The sequence below is a fragment of the Petromyzon marinus genome, chromosome 22 (assembly GCF_048934315.1).
Source record: "Petromyzon marinus isolate PM22_M1 ecotype Great Lakes invasive population chromosome 22, UKy_Petmar_22M1.pri1.0, whole genome shotgun sequence".
Lineage (NCBI taxonomy): Eukaryota > Metazoa > Chordata > Hyperoartia > Petromyzontiformes > Petromyzontidae > Petromyzon > Petromyzon marinus.
The window spans coordinates 21,214,021-21,229,565 of NC_133688.1; the positions used below are offsets into that span (position 1 = coordinate 21,214,021).

The 15,545-nt window shown below is 55.4% G+C and overlaps 1 protein-coding gene across 1 annotated transcript; it reads right to left on the minus strand.

The window, feature by feature from the left end:
- Positions 1-6,012: 6,012 nt before the first annotated feature.
- Positions 6,013-12,478, minus strand: LOC116944820 (protein myomaker-like). The gene is made up of 5 exons (XM_076068884.1): positions 12,344-12,478; positions 11,015-11,129; positions 9,937-10,085; positions 6,973-7,173; positions 6,013-6,411 (listed from the first exon to the last, which is right to left on the minus strand). Exons 1-5 carry the CDS (start codon positions 12,476-12,478, stop codon positions 6,013-6,015), a joined length of 999 nt encoding a protein of 332 aa, XP_075924999.1.
- Between the last annotated feature and the right edge of the window lie 3,067 nt (positions 12,479-15,545).

The window sequence follows — 15,545 nt, forward strand, 5'->3', positions numbered from 1 at the left end:
TTTATTTTTTACCTACGTGACTTTACCGAATAGAACCAAAGAGTACAGTAACACTTTGTCCACTCCAGTTGCCTGGGTGAAATGTGGGCAACGTTTTACCCAATCCTGGCCTGCTGGCCCAAACATTTATTCAACTAAACTCAAACTGCTACCGGCCAGATAATGAGTGTTTACACGTGGAAGGAAACCAGAGCACCCGGAGAAGCCACGCCTGCCAGGGGGAAAATGCCATCCCGTACAGATGGAACAGATGGAGTCTCCATTTTTGTGCAGTGATCCATCAACCCTCGTCTCCAGTGCTGGATCACAGGCCACGTCCAGAGCCGCCACCACCACGGCTCCTCTACCCACCAGAGTGGTATTGTTTTTCATGATGAAAAGGTATCTCAATACATCCACGTTGATATGGTGATGATAAACATCTTTCTCGGCACCCATAACAGTATGACGATGCACGTGACGATGGAAATTGACATGTGACGAGCTGATGTAAGAAGCAAGCGTTCCACGGCCCATCACGACAGTCGTGCGGCGATTACGATAAAAGCACGCACCCAGCAGCACGACGATTCCAGTACAGCTTCTGAAACATTCTGTCATGCAGCTGCCGCCCGTCAATAGGGGGTCTCGAGCGAGAAAACTGCGCTGCTCAGGAGGAAGAGGAGCAGCAAAACGACACGAACCTCTCACGGCGCTGTCCGCTCTCTGCGCCAGGTCGCATCCTCCTAAAAATAACAAACTTTCGTTTTGAAGAGGGGAGTTTTTGTTGTTGATGTAGCGACATTGCTTGTGGTGCAGCACTGGCGACGTCCACTTTGCTCGCGGTATTGCAATAAAACCATCTCTCATCGCGCTGTAGCCACAAGACGATGCCAATAAAACACGAGGCTTCCTTCAGTGTGTCAACAGCCGACAACATCCTTTAGTATGTCAAAAGGATGACTGATGGTAACGATGAGACCCATTTAAATATACAGTCTCAACAACACGACATAGTATTGTAGTAGATGGTTACCAAGGTGATGGGAATGTCTCTCGAGCAGGAAGATTGCCCGTCGCAGCCTCGCCGTCTCTGCCATCAGCAGTGCCATCAGCCATGATCAGTTCACTGCTGGATGAAGGCCTCTACAAGCCGTCGCCATCTCTCGCGGATCCTGCGAAGTTAGGATCCACCCAGCCGATTTCATCATCGTCCCATCTCTCTAATCACGTTCCATTCCTGGCACCATCGCCCCTTCATCTCGCTACCTGTCCACTCGCTTTGCGTGAGTCGGTGGCGTATGATTCCCACGACACTACGGTATTCTTATCGGAACCCACCGGGCCACGTCTCTCCCAGTTTACCAAGTTAGCATTAACCTCCGTTCAATTATGCATCCGTTACAATCTCTACTTGCCTGAATATTGCTGAACATGTCAACAACGGCTCCCATTTACCACTAAGTGGCGCCTGAGCCAAGCTAGGTGCACTTTGATGCCCCGTGAAGTATCCAAGGCTCGCTGCTGGAAGGTCACGGGAGAGATCCACGGGCCATATGTCGACTGCTGTGCCAGGCTAGGTGCAGAAGATACCGGGACAGACCCAGGTGCTATAGATTGACTAAGATGACCGGCAGAGACACCACCTGTGCTCCTCACCGAGCACACTTTCTGCGTTTTAGTCGCCCGGCGCTCCGCTCGTTGTTGTGAGCATCGTTTCTCTGCCCTCCGTTATTGTTGGAGGGCGATTGCCTTAAACTGCCCGGCAGCGTCCTTCACGAACCTCCTCCTCCACAGAGGCCGATCTTGACACCGCTGGTATGTCCACTCAGCTCCAGATCCTCCTGTTCTACATCAGCCCATCTCTTCTCTAGCCCGTGCCGTGCCCGTTTCGCCCTCTCTATCCGGTCAAATAGATGCTGCTTGGGCATGCGGTGACTGCCAGCCAGTGGAGCTCGCTGAAGGAACTGTGTCCAGATCATTAATGAATCTGCGAGTTCATCACAATGCAGACTGGATAAATCCACGATGAATCGCAGGCAGGCCAGCTTGAATGTTTCAAACCGCAGCGCATGTTTATTTAAAGGGCTCCACGTTCACAAGCATAGAGAATGAAGGGGACATGTGGAGTGACAGGTCAGGCAGCATCCACACAGCGTTACTCGCACAAAGACAAAGATCCCCCGTGTAGCCTTAACTGACTGTTGGGGCAAGTGCTGTTAGCGATCACCTACGAAGGCCGACACGGAACACGGAGGGGGTGGGTGGCCAACAGCACGCCCGGCCGCATTTATCTCCCCAATGCTGATGTTTTCTGCACCGCACCAGATACTCATTTGATGTCGAGTTGACATCCTCACGCACGCGCGCGGCGGCATTGCACGCGCGACAGCGAAGTTCCGTGTCCGCCCAGGGCCGACCCAGCTCGCCTGGTTTCACGGGACTCGCCCCAATGGCTCCCTTCTTCTCTCATCCTCCTCCCACTTCCTCGTGTTGCCTAGGCAGCAGCAGCAGCAAATGGGTTAGGGGTCAGTCAGAGATAGAGTTGGGGTTGGGTAGAAGCATAAATCAGGTGACGCTTATGGTTAGGATCAGGGTAGGGGGTTGGGATTAGGGTCGACGTTAGTTTTAGGATCAAGGTTATGATCAGGTATCTGGGTAGGGTTATTATCAGGGATAGGGCGAGGGGTAAAGGTTAGGGTCAGGTTGAGGAGGTCCGGCTCGCCCACCTTGTCCACTGAAGAGACTAAAACCCTCGCGCGTTCCCCAGGCAGCGCGCGGTCTCTCATCACAGCCGTGCATAAGCCTCCTGCAGCAGGAGCAGCAGTAGAGCAGACCAACACAGCAAGAGCTCACGACAACCCAACTCCTGCTGCCACGGAATCACAGTCGCGATGCCGGTTACGGGAGTCGTCGTGCTCACACCCGGACAGGCGGCAATCCGAGTTGAGGTCAGGGTCAGCGTGAGGGTTCGGGTTTGTCGTCTTTCCCCCGCACCTCGGATTAGCACGGTTGGCTACGTACGGTGCGAAAGAAGTTCAACGTACGTTAGAATATGAATCGGGGTCACGCAGAGCCAGGCCGAGAAGACTCCATGCAATGACTCAAGCCTCGGCATGTGCTTGTTTTATTAACGACACAAGATTTAATAAGGGAAACGAAAATTCAACAATCAACCAGTGCCACCAACTACTGCCACGAACTCTCAAGATCACCGACACCGCCGCCATCATCAACCTCAGCCGCCCCAGCCCCGCGCCCTCTGGCGTCCGAGGCGGGGCGCTCCTTCCCTGGAGGCCTCGTCGCTCTAGCAGCTTCAGCAGCTCCATCAGCTCCAGCAGCTCCAGCAGCTCCATCAGCTCCAGCAGCTCCAGCAGCTCCATCAGCTCCAGCAGCTCCATCAGCTCCAGCAGCTCCAGCAGCAGCTCCAGCAGCAGCTCCAGCAGCTCCATCAGCTCCAGCAGCTCCAGCAGCAGCAGCTTCTGCAGCTCCAGCAGCTCCAGCAGCAGCTCCAGCAGCTCCATCAGCTCCAGCAGCAGCTTCTGCAGCTCCAGCAGCTCCAGCAGCTCCAGCAGCACCAGCAGCAGCAGCAGCTCCATCAGCTTCAGCAGCTCCATCAGCTCCAGCAGCTCCAGCAGCAGGTACAGCAGCTCCAGCAGCAGCAGCAGCTCCAGCAGCTCCAGCAGCAGCAGCAGCAGCAGCAGCTCCAGCAGCTCCATCAGCTCCAGCAGGTCCAGCAGCTCCATCAGCTCCAGCAGCTCCAGCAGCTCCAGCAGCTCCATCAGCTCCAGCAGCTCCAGCAGCTTCAGCAGCTCCAGCAGCAGCAGCCGCTCCAGCAGCTCCAGCAGCTCCATCAGCTCCATCAGCTCCATCAGCTCCAGCAGCTCCAGCAGCTTCAGCAGCAGCAGCCGCTTGCCCTCCCAGCTCCCAGGATCGAGGTTACCAGGTGCCGAGTCCCATTTACAAGTCTGAAGGTTCCAGATGCAGAGTTAACAGTCTAAAGGTTCCAGATGCAAAGTTGCAATTCTCAGCCCGACTCGCAGATCCTCATCAGGGGTTCCATGTCTCAGTCGCAGGTTCCAAGGCCCAAAATTTGGGTTCCAGCTCCCAGGTGTGATGAGGTGCTTCCGAACTCTCACTCCCAGGTCTCCTCGTGCCAGTGCTAAAACCCCGGCTCACAATCCCAGCTTGAAAGTCTCAGTCTGAGGTAACAGGTCTCAAGAGTAAGTTACAATCATACACCCTTAGGGGCCGTCCATTAATGATGTCACGCGATTTTGGACGATTTTTGACCCCCCCCCCCTCGTCACACAGCGTCACAAAAAGTCAGACCCCCCCTCAAATATGACGTCACAAAGCTCTGCCCCCCCCCCCAAATATAAAACATGCTTCAAATCGCTTTAAACTATTGTCATTGTAGTGCGTATTTAATGTGGCGCTGAGCTCTGATGTAGGAGAAAACATTTATTAAAAAGTCTATTTAATTAAGAAAAACGTGTTGTCTATATTTAAAGTTGCGCATTTTTATGTGACGTCACATTTTTCACCCCCCCCCCCCTCCTCGTCACACATCGTCACAAATGTCTGACCACCCCCCCCCCCAGGTGGGTGACGTCATTAATGGACGGCCCCTTAATGCCAGGCGCCAATGTCTTTAGTTACAGGTTCCAAGGGGCAGGATGTCTGAAGATGTCCGTCATCAAGACATTGAGGTGGCACCTCCAGATTCTTGCTGCATGGCTGGAGCGGCATGAATATCCAATGATGATTCGTGTCCCCTTCTGATTCGATGCTCTGTCAGGATTCCAGAGAAATCCGGAATGACTACTGATGGACCACCACGTGTCCAGGTCATTATCGTCATTATCAATCCTCATCAATGAATAAAACAACCACCGATCAGCAATACCACCATCGCCACCACTGGCGTTCCCACCACGACCACTAAAACCAGCTCAGCACCGCCGTCAATGCCGCCACCACGGAGACCGGTCGTGGACCTCCCACGCGACGCCATGGCGCCCTCTGCCGACCACAACTCGCCTCTCGGTCCCAGGTCGCCTTGTGCCTCTTCTAGGGCCCGGGTTCCAGACCCCAGACTTCCAAGGCTCAGTCGGAGGTCACAGGTTCGAGGTACCAAGTTTCAAGTTCTAATTACAAGTTCCAGGTCTCAAGCTCAAGTTCTGAGTTTCCTGGTTTCAAGTGTGTGTGAGGCCCTTCTCGACACAACGGCTTATCGTCTCCGCGTGTCCCGGTGCTCGTGATTATCCTAGTGGCGGGCCACCTCCCGTTCCCCACCAGCTTCGAGCGCCATTCTCACGAGTTCTTCACGGACGCTTCATCTCTTGGCCTGATGCCGACAGTGCTCTGTCATCGAGGGAGAATGTGATCCTTTGAGTTCAGCTCCTTAAGAAGCCCCCAGCACGTGGAGCGAAACATCAGACATCGTTCCGAACAACAACGCGTAGAGGCGCGACCTGAAAGTACGACGGACTCGGCAGCTCGGTCGCGAGTAGCCGCACGGCCATAACGTCAGAGCTGGCTTGGAATAGGGATTACTGGCGTAAGGCACTACCACTAGAGTCATAATAATGATACTTTACATTTGTAAGGCGCATTAACATCCGTATATCCCAATGCTCTATTGCTCCATTGGGATCTAGAGTACACGGAATACCTATGCACAATAATCTGATATCATTGTGCCCGATACTCCATGATCAGAGCTTAGTTTCTCGTACCCCTAGAAACAGGTTCAGGACAAGATAAGGTGAGATGGATGCGACGTGGGCAAAACAAATTCCGGAGCAGCGTTCCAGACTGGTCCGACTGAATTTTAGTCACTGTGCATTTACAATCACGACCGATCTTACTACAATAAAAAAACACAACAGAGACTTTGCGATGAACAGAAACTGGGAGTCGTGGCGCAGTGCCGGGGTGCAGGGGGCGGGCAGGCAGCAGATGACCACGAGTTCAAAAACCCCACGACACCAGACTTCCGTAGTGCGTAGGTTCGATCCCAGGTCCAGGCTACGTCTCCTCGCCACTGCCCTCCCCCTGGGGCAGCGAGACGGGCCGCGAGCCCCGGGGCAGCGTGGCCGGGAAAGGGGGCAGCACCCGCCGCGGCGCTTCTGGGAGTCCGCTCCTCGCGGCGGCAGGGAACCCCGCGTGTCGGCACGGGGAAGGGTTCGGGTCCCGGTCCCGGTCCGGGTCGGGGCCGGGGTCAGGGTCCAGTGAGCGGAGGCGAGCAACCAGGCCACGGGGCAACGCGGGTAACGGCGGCAAGGCGGCCGGGCCTGACCCGCAGGCCACCGGGCAGCAGCAGTTGTGAGGGGGCAGGCCATACGGGTTGGAAGAGGGCAGCAGGAGAGAGAAGGCGAGCGCCAGGAGAACGTGGTAGGCACTGTGCACGTACGTGTACTCTATGTCCTGCAGGGGGGCATGAAGGGGGGGGGGCATGGGGTCAGTGGGTTACGAGGTCACGAGGGGGAAAAGGGTCAGATACGATTCTGTAATAATCTGTAACCACCCGTGCCATCACTCGTGCCACCACCTTCCCCCACACCTCCGATTAACAAGTTTGGCTACGTACGGTGCGAAATACGTTCAACATACACCAACTCTCGTACCAACTTCACCACTGCTCGTGCTATAGACTCGCCACCACCTCCACCACGACCCATAACAACCTCGACTATCATCACAATCAGTACCATCACCACCATCATCATCTCTCCATATTACTAGTATAGTCACCGTAATCTAGTGGAACATGTAAAAGTTCCATGCAAGCTCAGGTCCTTGCCTGGTGAAAGTAAATATTTGAGTCCTACCACCCTCGTCCTCCACCATCACCACCGCCACATCCACCCCTACTACCACCAAGTTCACCACCCCCACTCACCCTTGTCTATCACCTTCATCCCCACCACCCCCACTCACCCTTGTCTACCACCTATACCCGCACCTGCACCCCCACCACGCCCTCACCACGTCCCCCACCACGTCCCTCACCACGTCCCCCACCACGTCCCTCACCACGTCCCCCACCACGTTCTCCACCTGTACCCGCACCTGCACGAAGAACCTGAGCGTGAAGGCGAGCCCTGCCGCGCAGCAGCCCGGCCCGATGTGGTGGAGGTAGCTACGCCTCTCCGGGTACAGCCCCTTCACCTGCCGCATCTTGCGGAGCTGAGACAGGGAGTGCGGGGTGGTGCCGGGGGGGGGGGGGTGCAGGTGGGGGTGTTATGGTGATTGCAGGACCCCCCTCCTTGCCCTCCTTCCTCCCGTCTCCCTCCCCTCCATCCTCACGCTCCCTCCAACCACATAATATCACTGCTGCCATCATCGCCACCAGAATTATAACCTCAAACACCAATACCATCAACGCCACAATCAACGTTACCATCTTAATTGCAACAACCAAAACGACCATCATCTCAACACCACCATCATCTCAACCTCCACCATCATCTCAACCACCACCATCATAACCACCACCATCATCTCAACCACCATCATCACCACCACCATCATCTCCACCACCAGCATCTCCACCACCACCGTCATCTCAACCACCACCATCATCTCAACCACCACCTACGTGACTTTACCGAAAAAACCAAAGAGATTCCTGCAGTCACGAAAGCGCCTAATCAAGTTCGAACCACCATTACGGGAAGGTATGAATGTTGTTGTCTTTGTGTTTCTCTGCTGGTGTGTTTACCTTTGTGTCTTGAGTTGGATTTGTGTCGCTGTGTTGTCTCTGCCTATGGTTGTGTGCCTGGGGACCTCTAGGTGTGCGCTGCTGCGCATTGGGTGCCTGACAACTGTGTGCCTGATAACTTACATCATGCAAATTTGTGTCCCATTGTCTGTGGACCTTGGCCCTCCTACATCGCTCGCCTTCTTAAAGCCTCGGGACAGATTTACTTTATTCCTTAACTGTGCGCGTGTCTCCCCCCCAAAGGTCTCTCTACGGTAAGTATTCTATCACCATCTTAAATTTCACACTTAACTTACAATTTAACAATCTTTGAAACAGCGTATTCAACCAAACCATGCGTCAATTGTGTTTTAACCGACCGTTTGTGTTGCTTTATATAGTTTCCAAATTTTGCTAAACCCTGTTTGATTTAGTGTGATGTTCCGTCTCTCTGTGTCCCCTGGTATATCTATGTTAATTCTCCCTACTTAAGGTCTGTATATATCTGCGATTATGTGTTTCCTCTGCCTGATGATGATTGATTGTGTTGCGATTGAAACGTCGTATGCTATTATATAATTCTATTTTATTTTATTTTTATTATTTCTACGTGACTTTACCGAAAAAACCAAAGAGTAACATCTCAACCACCACCATCATCTCAACCACCACCATCATCTCAACCACCACCAACATCTCCACCACCACCATCATCTCCACCACCAACATCTCAACCACCATCATCTCAACCACCACCAACATCACCACCACCATCATCTCCACCATCACCATCTCAACCACCACCATCATCTCAACCACCACCAACATCTCCACCACCACCATCATCTCCACCACCATAATCTCAACCACCACCATCATCTCCACAACCATCATCTCCACCACCACCATCATCTCAACCACCACCATCATCTCCACCACCACCATCATCACCACCATCATCTCAACCACCACCAACATCACCACCACCATCATCTCAACCACCACCATCATCTCAACCACCACCATCTCCACCACCACCATCGTCTCCACCACCACCATCGTCTCAATCACCACCATCAACTCAACCACCACCAACATCTCAACCACCACCATCATCTCCACCACCACCACCACCATCATCTCAACCACCACCATCATCTCAATCATCATCTCCACCACCACCATCGTCTCAACTACCACCATCATCTCAACCACCACCAACATCTCCACCACCACCATCATCTCAACCACCACCACCATCTCCACCACCATCTCAACCTCCACCACCATCTCAACCACCACCATCATCTCAATCATCATCTCCACCACCACCAACATCGTCTCAACCACCATCATCAACTCAACCACCACCAACATCTCAACCACCATCATCATCTCAACCACCACCATCATCTCAACCACCATCATCATCTCCACCTCCACCACCATCATCTCCACTACCACCATCATCTCAACCACCACCATCTCAACCACCACCAACATCTCAACCACCATCATCTCAACCACCACCAACATCTCAACCACCACCATCATCTCAACCACCACCAACATCTCAACCACCACCATCATCTCAACCACCACCAACATCTCCACCACCATCATCTCAACAACCACCATCATCTCAACCACCATCATCATCTCAACCGCCATCATTATCTCAACCTCCACCACCATCATCTCAATCATCATCTCCACCACCACCAACATCGTCTCAACCACCATCATCAACTCAACCACCACCAACATCTCAACCACCATCATCATCTCAACCACCACCATCATCTCAACCACCACCAACATCTCAACCACCATCATCTCCACCACCACCAACATCTCAACCACCACCACCAACATCTCAACCACCACCAACATCTCAACCACCATCATTAACTCAACCTCCACCACCAACATCTCAACCACCACCATCATCATCTCAACCACCATCATCATCTCCACAACCACCACCAACATCTCAACCACCGTCAACATCTCAACCACCATGAGTCGTCCCCTCTCCCTGCGAGATCGAGTGACTCCCGTGCAGTGGCGGTGCAGCGTTACACGTGACGTCATCGTCGTCAATGTTATGGTTGCGTTATGACGCTCTGCTGTATGTCTTTGTATGTTGAACTTGTTTCGCACCGTAGGTAGCCCAGCGTGCTAATCGAAGGTGCGAGGTTGGTGATGGTACTGTTGTTGCTGCTGCTGTTGGTGATGATAATGCTCACAAACTTGGTGGCCACGATGAGCACAGCCCCTCCGATGGGCCCTGAGTAGACCCCGTATCCGTAGGGGTCTTGCGCCACGCGGATCGCCGTGGTGAGGGCCCCCAGCATCGTGGCCGTCGAGCGTCGCGGCTCCCCCAGCTCCCCCACGGCTAGGGGTGGGGGGGGGGGGGATGAGGTGGTGATGCCAAGTAGTATTTGCAGGATACGCACTGGGGGCAGTGCCGGATTAAGCTCGTGCGGGGCCTGTAGCATGTTGTTATAAAGGGGCCTTACGTAAAAAAAACACACAAATATTAAAACAAACATTTTTTACTTGCATAGTAAAGTAATTGTTTTTTTCATTTGCTATACAGCCAGATAATATGACAAATCGCTAACCTTAAACACCCAGTCGTTCATAAAAGTTGAAGGCAGTAGAGTACTATAGTAATAGAGCAAGAGCACAATCCCTGAACCGGAATTGATAGCTTGAAAGCATTTAGCGCGGGGCCCTTGAAAGTGCCGGGCCCGTAGCTACCACTACTATGTAGCTACTACTACTATGTAGTAGCTACTACTATATATGTAGTAGCTACTACTATATATGTATATAGTAGTAGCTACTACACATATAGTAGTAGCTACTACACATATAGTAGTAGCTACTACACATATAGTAGTAGCTACTACATATATAGTAGTAGCTACTACACATATAGTAGTAGCTACTACATATATAGTAGTAGCTACTACATATATAGTAGTAGCTACTACATATATAGTAGTAGCTACTACATATATAGTAGTAGCTACTACATATATAGTAGTAGCTACTACATATATAGTAGTAGCTACTACATATATAGTAGTAGCTACTACATATATAGTAGTAGCTACTACATATATAGTAGTAGCTACTACTACATATGCAGCTACTTTTGCTACTCGGATAATCCGACACTGACCAGGGGTATCGCGTTGGCCGCTTGTTGCAGAAGGTACGCGGTTCTCCCCAGCCCCCCCTGTGCCTCCCTCCCCCCGTGCCCCCCTCCCCCCGTGCCCCCCACCCCCCGTGCCCCCCACCCCGTGGCCCCCGTACCCAGGATGGAGATCCACAGGGAGAGCGCCTCGCTGTAGACGCTGAAGTACAGCAGCAGCTCGGGGCGCAGCGCGCACCACGCGAGGGAGTCGGGCCCGTCGCACGCGTGCCAGCCCTGCACCACCACCACGCGGCAACCACCACGTGTCATTAAGGCGGCAGCCACCACGTGTCAACCAGGCGGCAACCACCACGTGTCAACCAGGCGGAAACCACCACGTGTCATTAAGGCGGCAGCCACCACGTGTCAACCAGGCGGCAGCCACCACGTGTCATTAAGGAGGCAGCCACCACGTGTCATTAAGGCGGCAGCCACCACGTGTCATTAAGGCGTCAACCACCACGTGTCAACCAGGCGGCAGCCACCACGTGTCATTAAGGCGGCAGCCACCACGTGTCATTAAGGCGTCAACCACCACGTGTCAACCAGGCGGCAACCACCACGTGTCATTAAGGCGGCAGCCACCACGTGTCATTAAGGCGGCAGCCACCACGTGTCATTAAGACGGCAGCCACCACGTGTCATCAAGACGGCAACCACCACGTGTCAACCAGGCGGCAGCCACCACGTGTCATCAAGACGGCAACCACCACGTGTCATTAAGGCGGCAACCACCACGTGTCAACCACCACGGGGCAACAACCACGCGTCAACCACCACGCGTCAACCACCACGCGGCAACCAGGCGGCAAACGCCACCATGGGAATCAAGTTGTCATCACCAAGCGGCCCAGCGGTAGCGCGTTCGCCGCTTGTTGCAGAGGTTCAATGCCAGCGGCGGCCATGGTAAATACTGCGGGTGGGTTAACCATAAAACACGACTGCACGCCGTTTTCTCCATGGCGAACGTTAAAGTTCCCGAGACGATATTCGATAATGAGTCAGACGCCATCGTGTGCCGGGCAGATTTGTCAGATTTTCTGCACACAACGAACCTGGCGAGCAGCAACGAGGCGGCGATGCCACGTGCCCCTCCTGGCCGACTCCACGCCCCTCCTGGGGTGAGGTCGCTGGCTCCTCGCATCGGCGCTCAACTCGAGTCACGGATGCGCTCCCGGGAAGCACTTCGGCGTCGCGATCTCAGACTAATAACTTCTGGTTATAAACCTCTTGATGAGATTGCACTGATACCACCGACACATGTAGGAGTATTATAACAAATACGCGAACCTTGAACTCCCAAGCCACCCTAGCAGCAAGGTTCCGGAATATACCGAGTGGGAAATTGAGCTCCGATAATTATTGTTTTATTCTTAATATCCCCAAACACCTCTCCCAATCCCTCGGGGGTCCCTCAATCCTCCCCCCCCCCCCCCCCCCCCACTGACCGCGAGGAAGAAGGAGGAGAATGCGAAGACGAGGCCCTCGCAGTAGAAGCGGCGACGCACAGCGAGAGCCGCGGGGCCCAGCAGCAGCAGGCAGCTGGCGCTGGGCACGGCCAGCCGAGCCACGGCCTCCTCCATGCCCTCACCCCCCTCGCCCCCCTCCTTAGGCCATCCTCGAGCTCATGGATTAGGGGTCAGAGGCAGGGAGCGCAGCCACTGCGGGAGGTGAGCGAGGTCCTCACACCCCCAAAATGTCCTCAGGTGACCTCAGAGAGACCCCCAGAGCAGTGAGGGCGAGCGCAGCACCGCCGAGTCCGCTCCTGCGTCGGCGTCCGTGCCGAACGACTCCTCTAATCCGCGACGAGGTGATGGGAGTCGGGGGAGGGGGATATTTTTCAGACCCTATCTGAAATCGAACCGTGCCACCAGCGCTCACTAGGGTACCGCTCCCCGCTACGACTCCAACTTCCAGAGGTCCGCTGCGTCCTCTCGCGAAGGTCCCTGTCCGCTGCGATACCCCCTCGATCGGTGCTGACGCTGTCCGAGACTCCGGTTAAATGTCCCGGCAGCGTGTAGCGTAAAGTTTAAATGCCGCCCTGCACCCCCCCCCCCCGTCACTAGAGACAGCTGTGGAGGCGGCGGCTGTGTTGAGGCCAGGAGACACAGCGAGGGCATTGTTGAGAGGGGCTCGGCACGGGGTTGTGACGGGGGAGGCTCTGGGGGGCCCCGACAGCCCGGCAGGTGCGGCTGGAGCAGCTGCTGCTCGGGCTGGGTGGTTAAATTTAGCCCGCGCCTTCCCCCGCGAGTCCTGGACTCGGGAACTCTCCTCTCGTGCTCTCTCTCCCCCTCTCTCTCAGCTCCTCTTCCTCCTTCTCCTCGTCGTCGTCTTGGGGCGGCAGCGCAGTGGTGACACTCGCGACTCACAACAACAGGGGCCTTGGTTCGAGCCCCACTCACGGACATCACCAACACCATTGACGAATATCCCGGTCGATTCAGTCTCAAATGAGTACCTGATGCGGTGTGTAAAGCATCAGGACTGGGGAAACAAAGGCGGCCGGGCGTGGTGTTGGGCACCCACCTCCTTGTGTGCCGTGCCAGCCTTCATAGGTGCTACTCGCTGACAGCACTTCATGTCGGGGGATCTTCGCATTTGTCTCCTGTGTGTGCGAGTTCCCAGGTGTGCATGACTTTATTGACACTGTGCACGAGTTTGGGGAGCGTCTTACTTTCAGGAATGTCTTACTTTCAAGAGCGTCTTATAATGCGGAGAATGCGGTGTGCCGCGCTCGTGCGAGAACCATCTCCTCTCATCGCATGGCCTCTCCTCCACCGCCTCCTCGATTCTTGACCTCGTATCACCCCTTCTCCACTCTCCCGCATTCCCCGAGCTCCCCCATCACCCTCCGCCCGCATCTCTCCATTCTCACCTCCTCCCTCTCCTTCTCTCGTGCGTCTTCTCTTTACTACTCCCTCGTTTTTCTGCAACTCTCACTGTCTTCCATGTTCCGTCTCCTCTCTTCCCTGCTGTTTCCCATCCTCTCCTCCGCGCTCTCCACATCTCTCACCTCACCTCGTGTAGCTTCCCTTCCTGCACTCTCTCCCTCACCCTCTCATCCACCCCCCCCCCCATGCTCTCCCCGTCCGGGCTACAGAGAGTGTGGGGGAGGGGGTCACGTGGGACAGTTTTGCCCCGGGCCTCAGATCCGAGGGGACCTCAGTGGTGGCCTCATCTGGTGTTTTGGCCCGGGCCTTTCGGAGGCCCTGTCCCATCAAATCGCTTACTCCCCCTCCACCCCTCTCTCCGCCCCTCTCTCTCTCCACCCCTCTCTCTCCACCTCTCTCTCCACCCCTCTCTCCACCTCTCTCTCCACCTCTCTCTCCACCCCAATCTCCATCCTGCGCTCGCACCCCTCTCTCCACCCTGCGCTCGCACCACCTATCTCCCATCCTGGTCTCCCTTTTTCGCCATCTCGCCACACGACGGCTCTCTTCCCCGTGTCTCCATTCTTTCTCTCCTCATCCCGTTCACCCTGTCTCCCGTCCTCGCCTGACCTCCCTCCAGCGTCCCGCTCTGCCTGCTCCCCCCCCCACCTCTCTGCTTCCCTCTCCTGACCACGCTGCCCGCACAAAGCCCGTCTCTCCACTGCTCCCCCCTAATCCTCCCTCTGCGTCCCCAGCAGCTCCGGCTCAGGGTACCGGCCACGGCCAGTGTGGGACCCCCTGAGACAGCTCAGGGGGCTTGGGCCGAGCATCTCAGCGACGCGGGTTGAATGCCTCCGACACAGCCATTATTAATCTGACACGATCATTACGAACCCTGCGATCCGTGTTCATCTTGAGACCAGATCATCTGGACCGCCCGAATGATCAACTTCCGCAAAGGCTGTGGAGGGGACCCGGACTGTAGGGGGGAGGGGAGTCCCTGCCGGCACGCGCCCAGGACCCCTGTAAATCCCCTCCGCGTGTCTCGGGCCCCGGCAGCAGCTGTCGGTCACGGAGCCACGAGCGGTGACGGCGGCGAAAGGATAAACAGCAGGTGGCGGAGATAGCAGCACCCCACCCGCTCACCCACCTGTGCACTCACCCACCCGCTCACCCACTCATGCACTCACCCACCCGCTCACCCACTCACCCACTCGTGCACTCACCCACCCGCTCACCCACTCGTGCACTCACCCACCCGCTCACCCACTCACCCACTCGTGCACTCACCCACCCGCTCACCCACTCACCCACTCATGCACTCACCCACCCGCTCACCCACCCGCTCACCCACTCGTGCACTCACCCACCCGCTCACCCACGCTCCCACCTGCTCACCCACCCACCCGCTCACCCACTTACCCACTCGTGCACTCACCCACCCGCTCACCCACTCATACACTCACCCACCCGCTCACCCACTCACCCACTCATGCACTCACCCACCCGGTCACCCACTCATGCACTCACCCACTCACCCACTCGTGCACTCACCCACCCGCTCACCCACTCACCCACTTATGCACTCACCCAGCCGCTCACCCACGCTCCCACCTGCTCACCCACCCACCCGCTCACCCACTCACCCACTCGTGCACTCACCCACCCGCTCACCCACTCATACACTCACCCACCCGCTCACCCACTCACCCACTCATGCACTCACCCACCCGCTCACCCACTCATGCACTCACCCACCCGCTCACCCACTCACCCGCGC

Bases quoted from the DNA above. Each gene is read 5' to 3' on its own strand.
- LOC116944820 (XM_076068884.1), bottom strand. From the start codon at position 12,478: ATGGAGGAGGCCGTGGCTCGGCTGGCCGTGCCCAGCGCCAGCTGCCTG. The intron at 7,174-9,936 runs GTGAGCATTATC...TCCCTGTCTCAG, and splicing joins TCATCGTGGCCACCAAGTTT to CTCCGCAAGATGCGGCAGGT. The intron at 6,412-6,972 runs GTGAGGGCGTGG...GCCCCCCTGCAG, and splicing joins GGGACGTGGTGGGGGACGTG to GACATAGAGTACACGTACGT.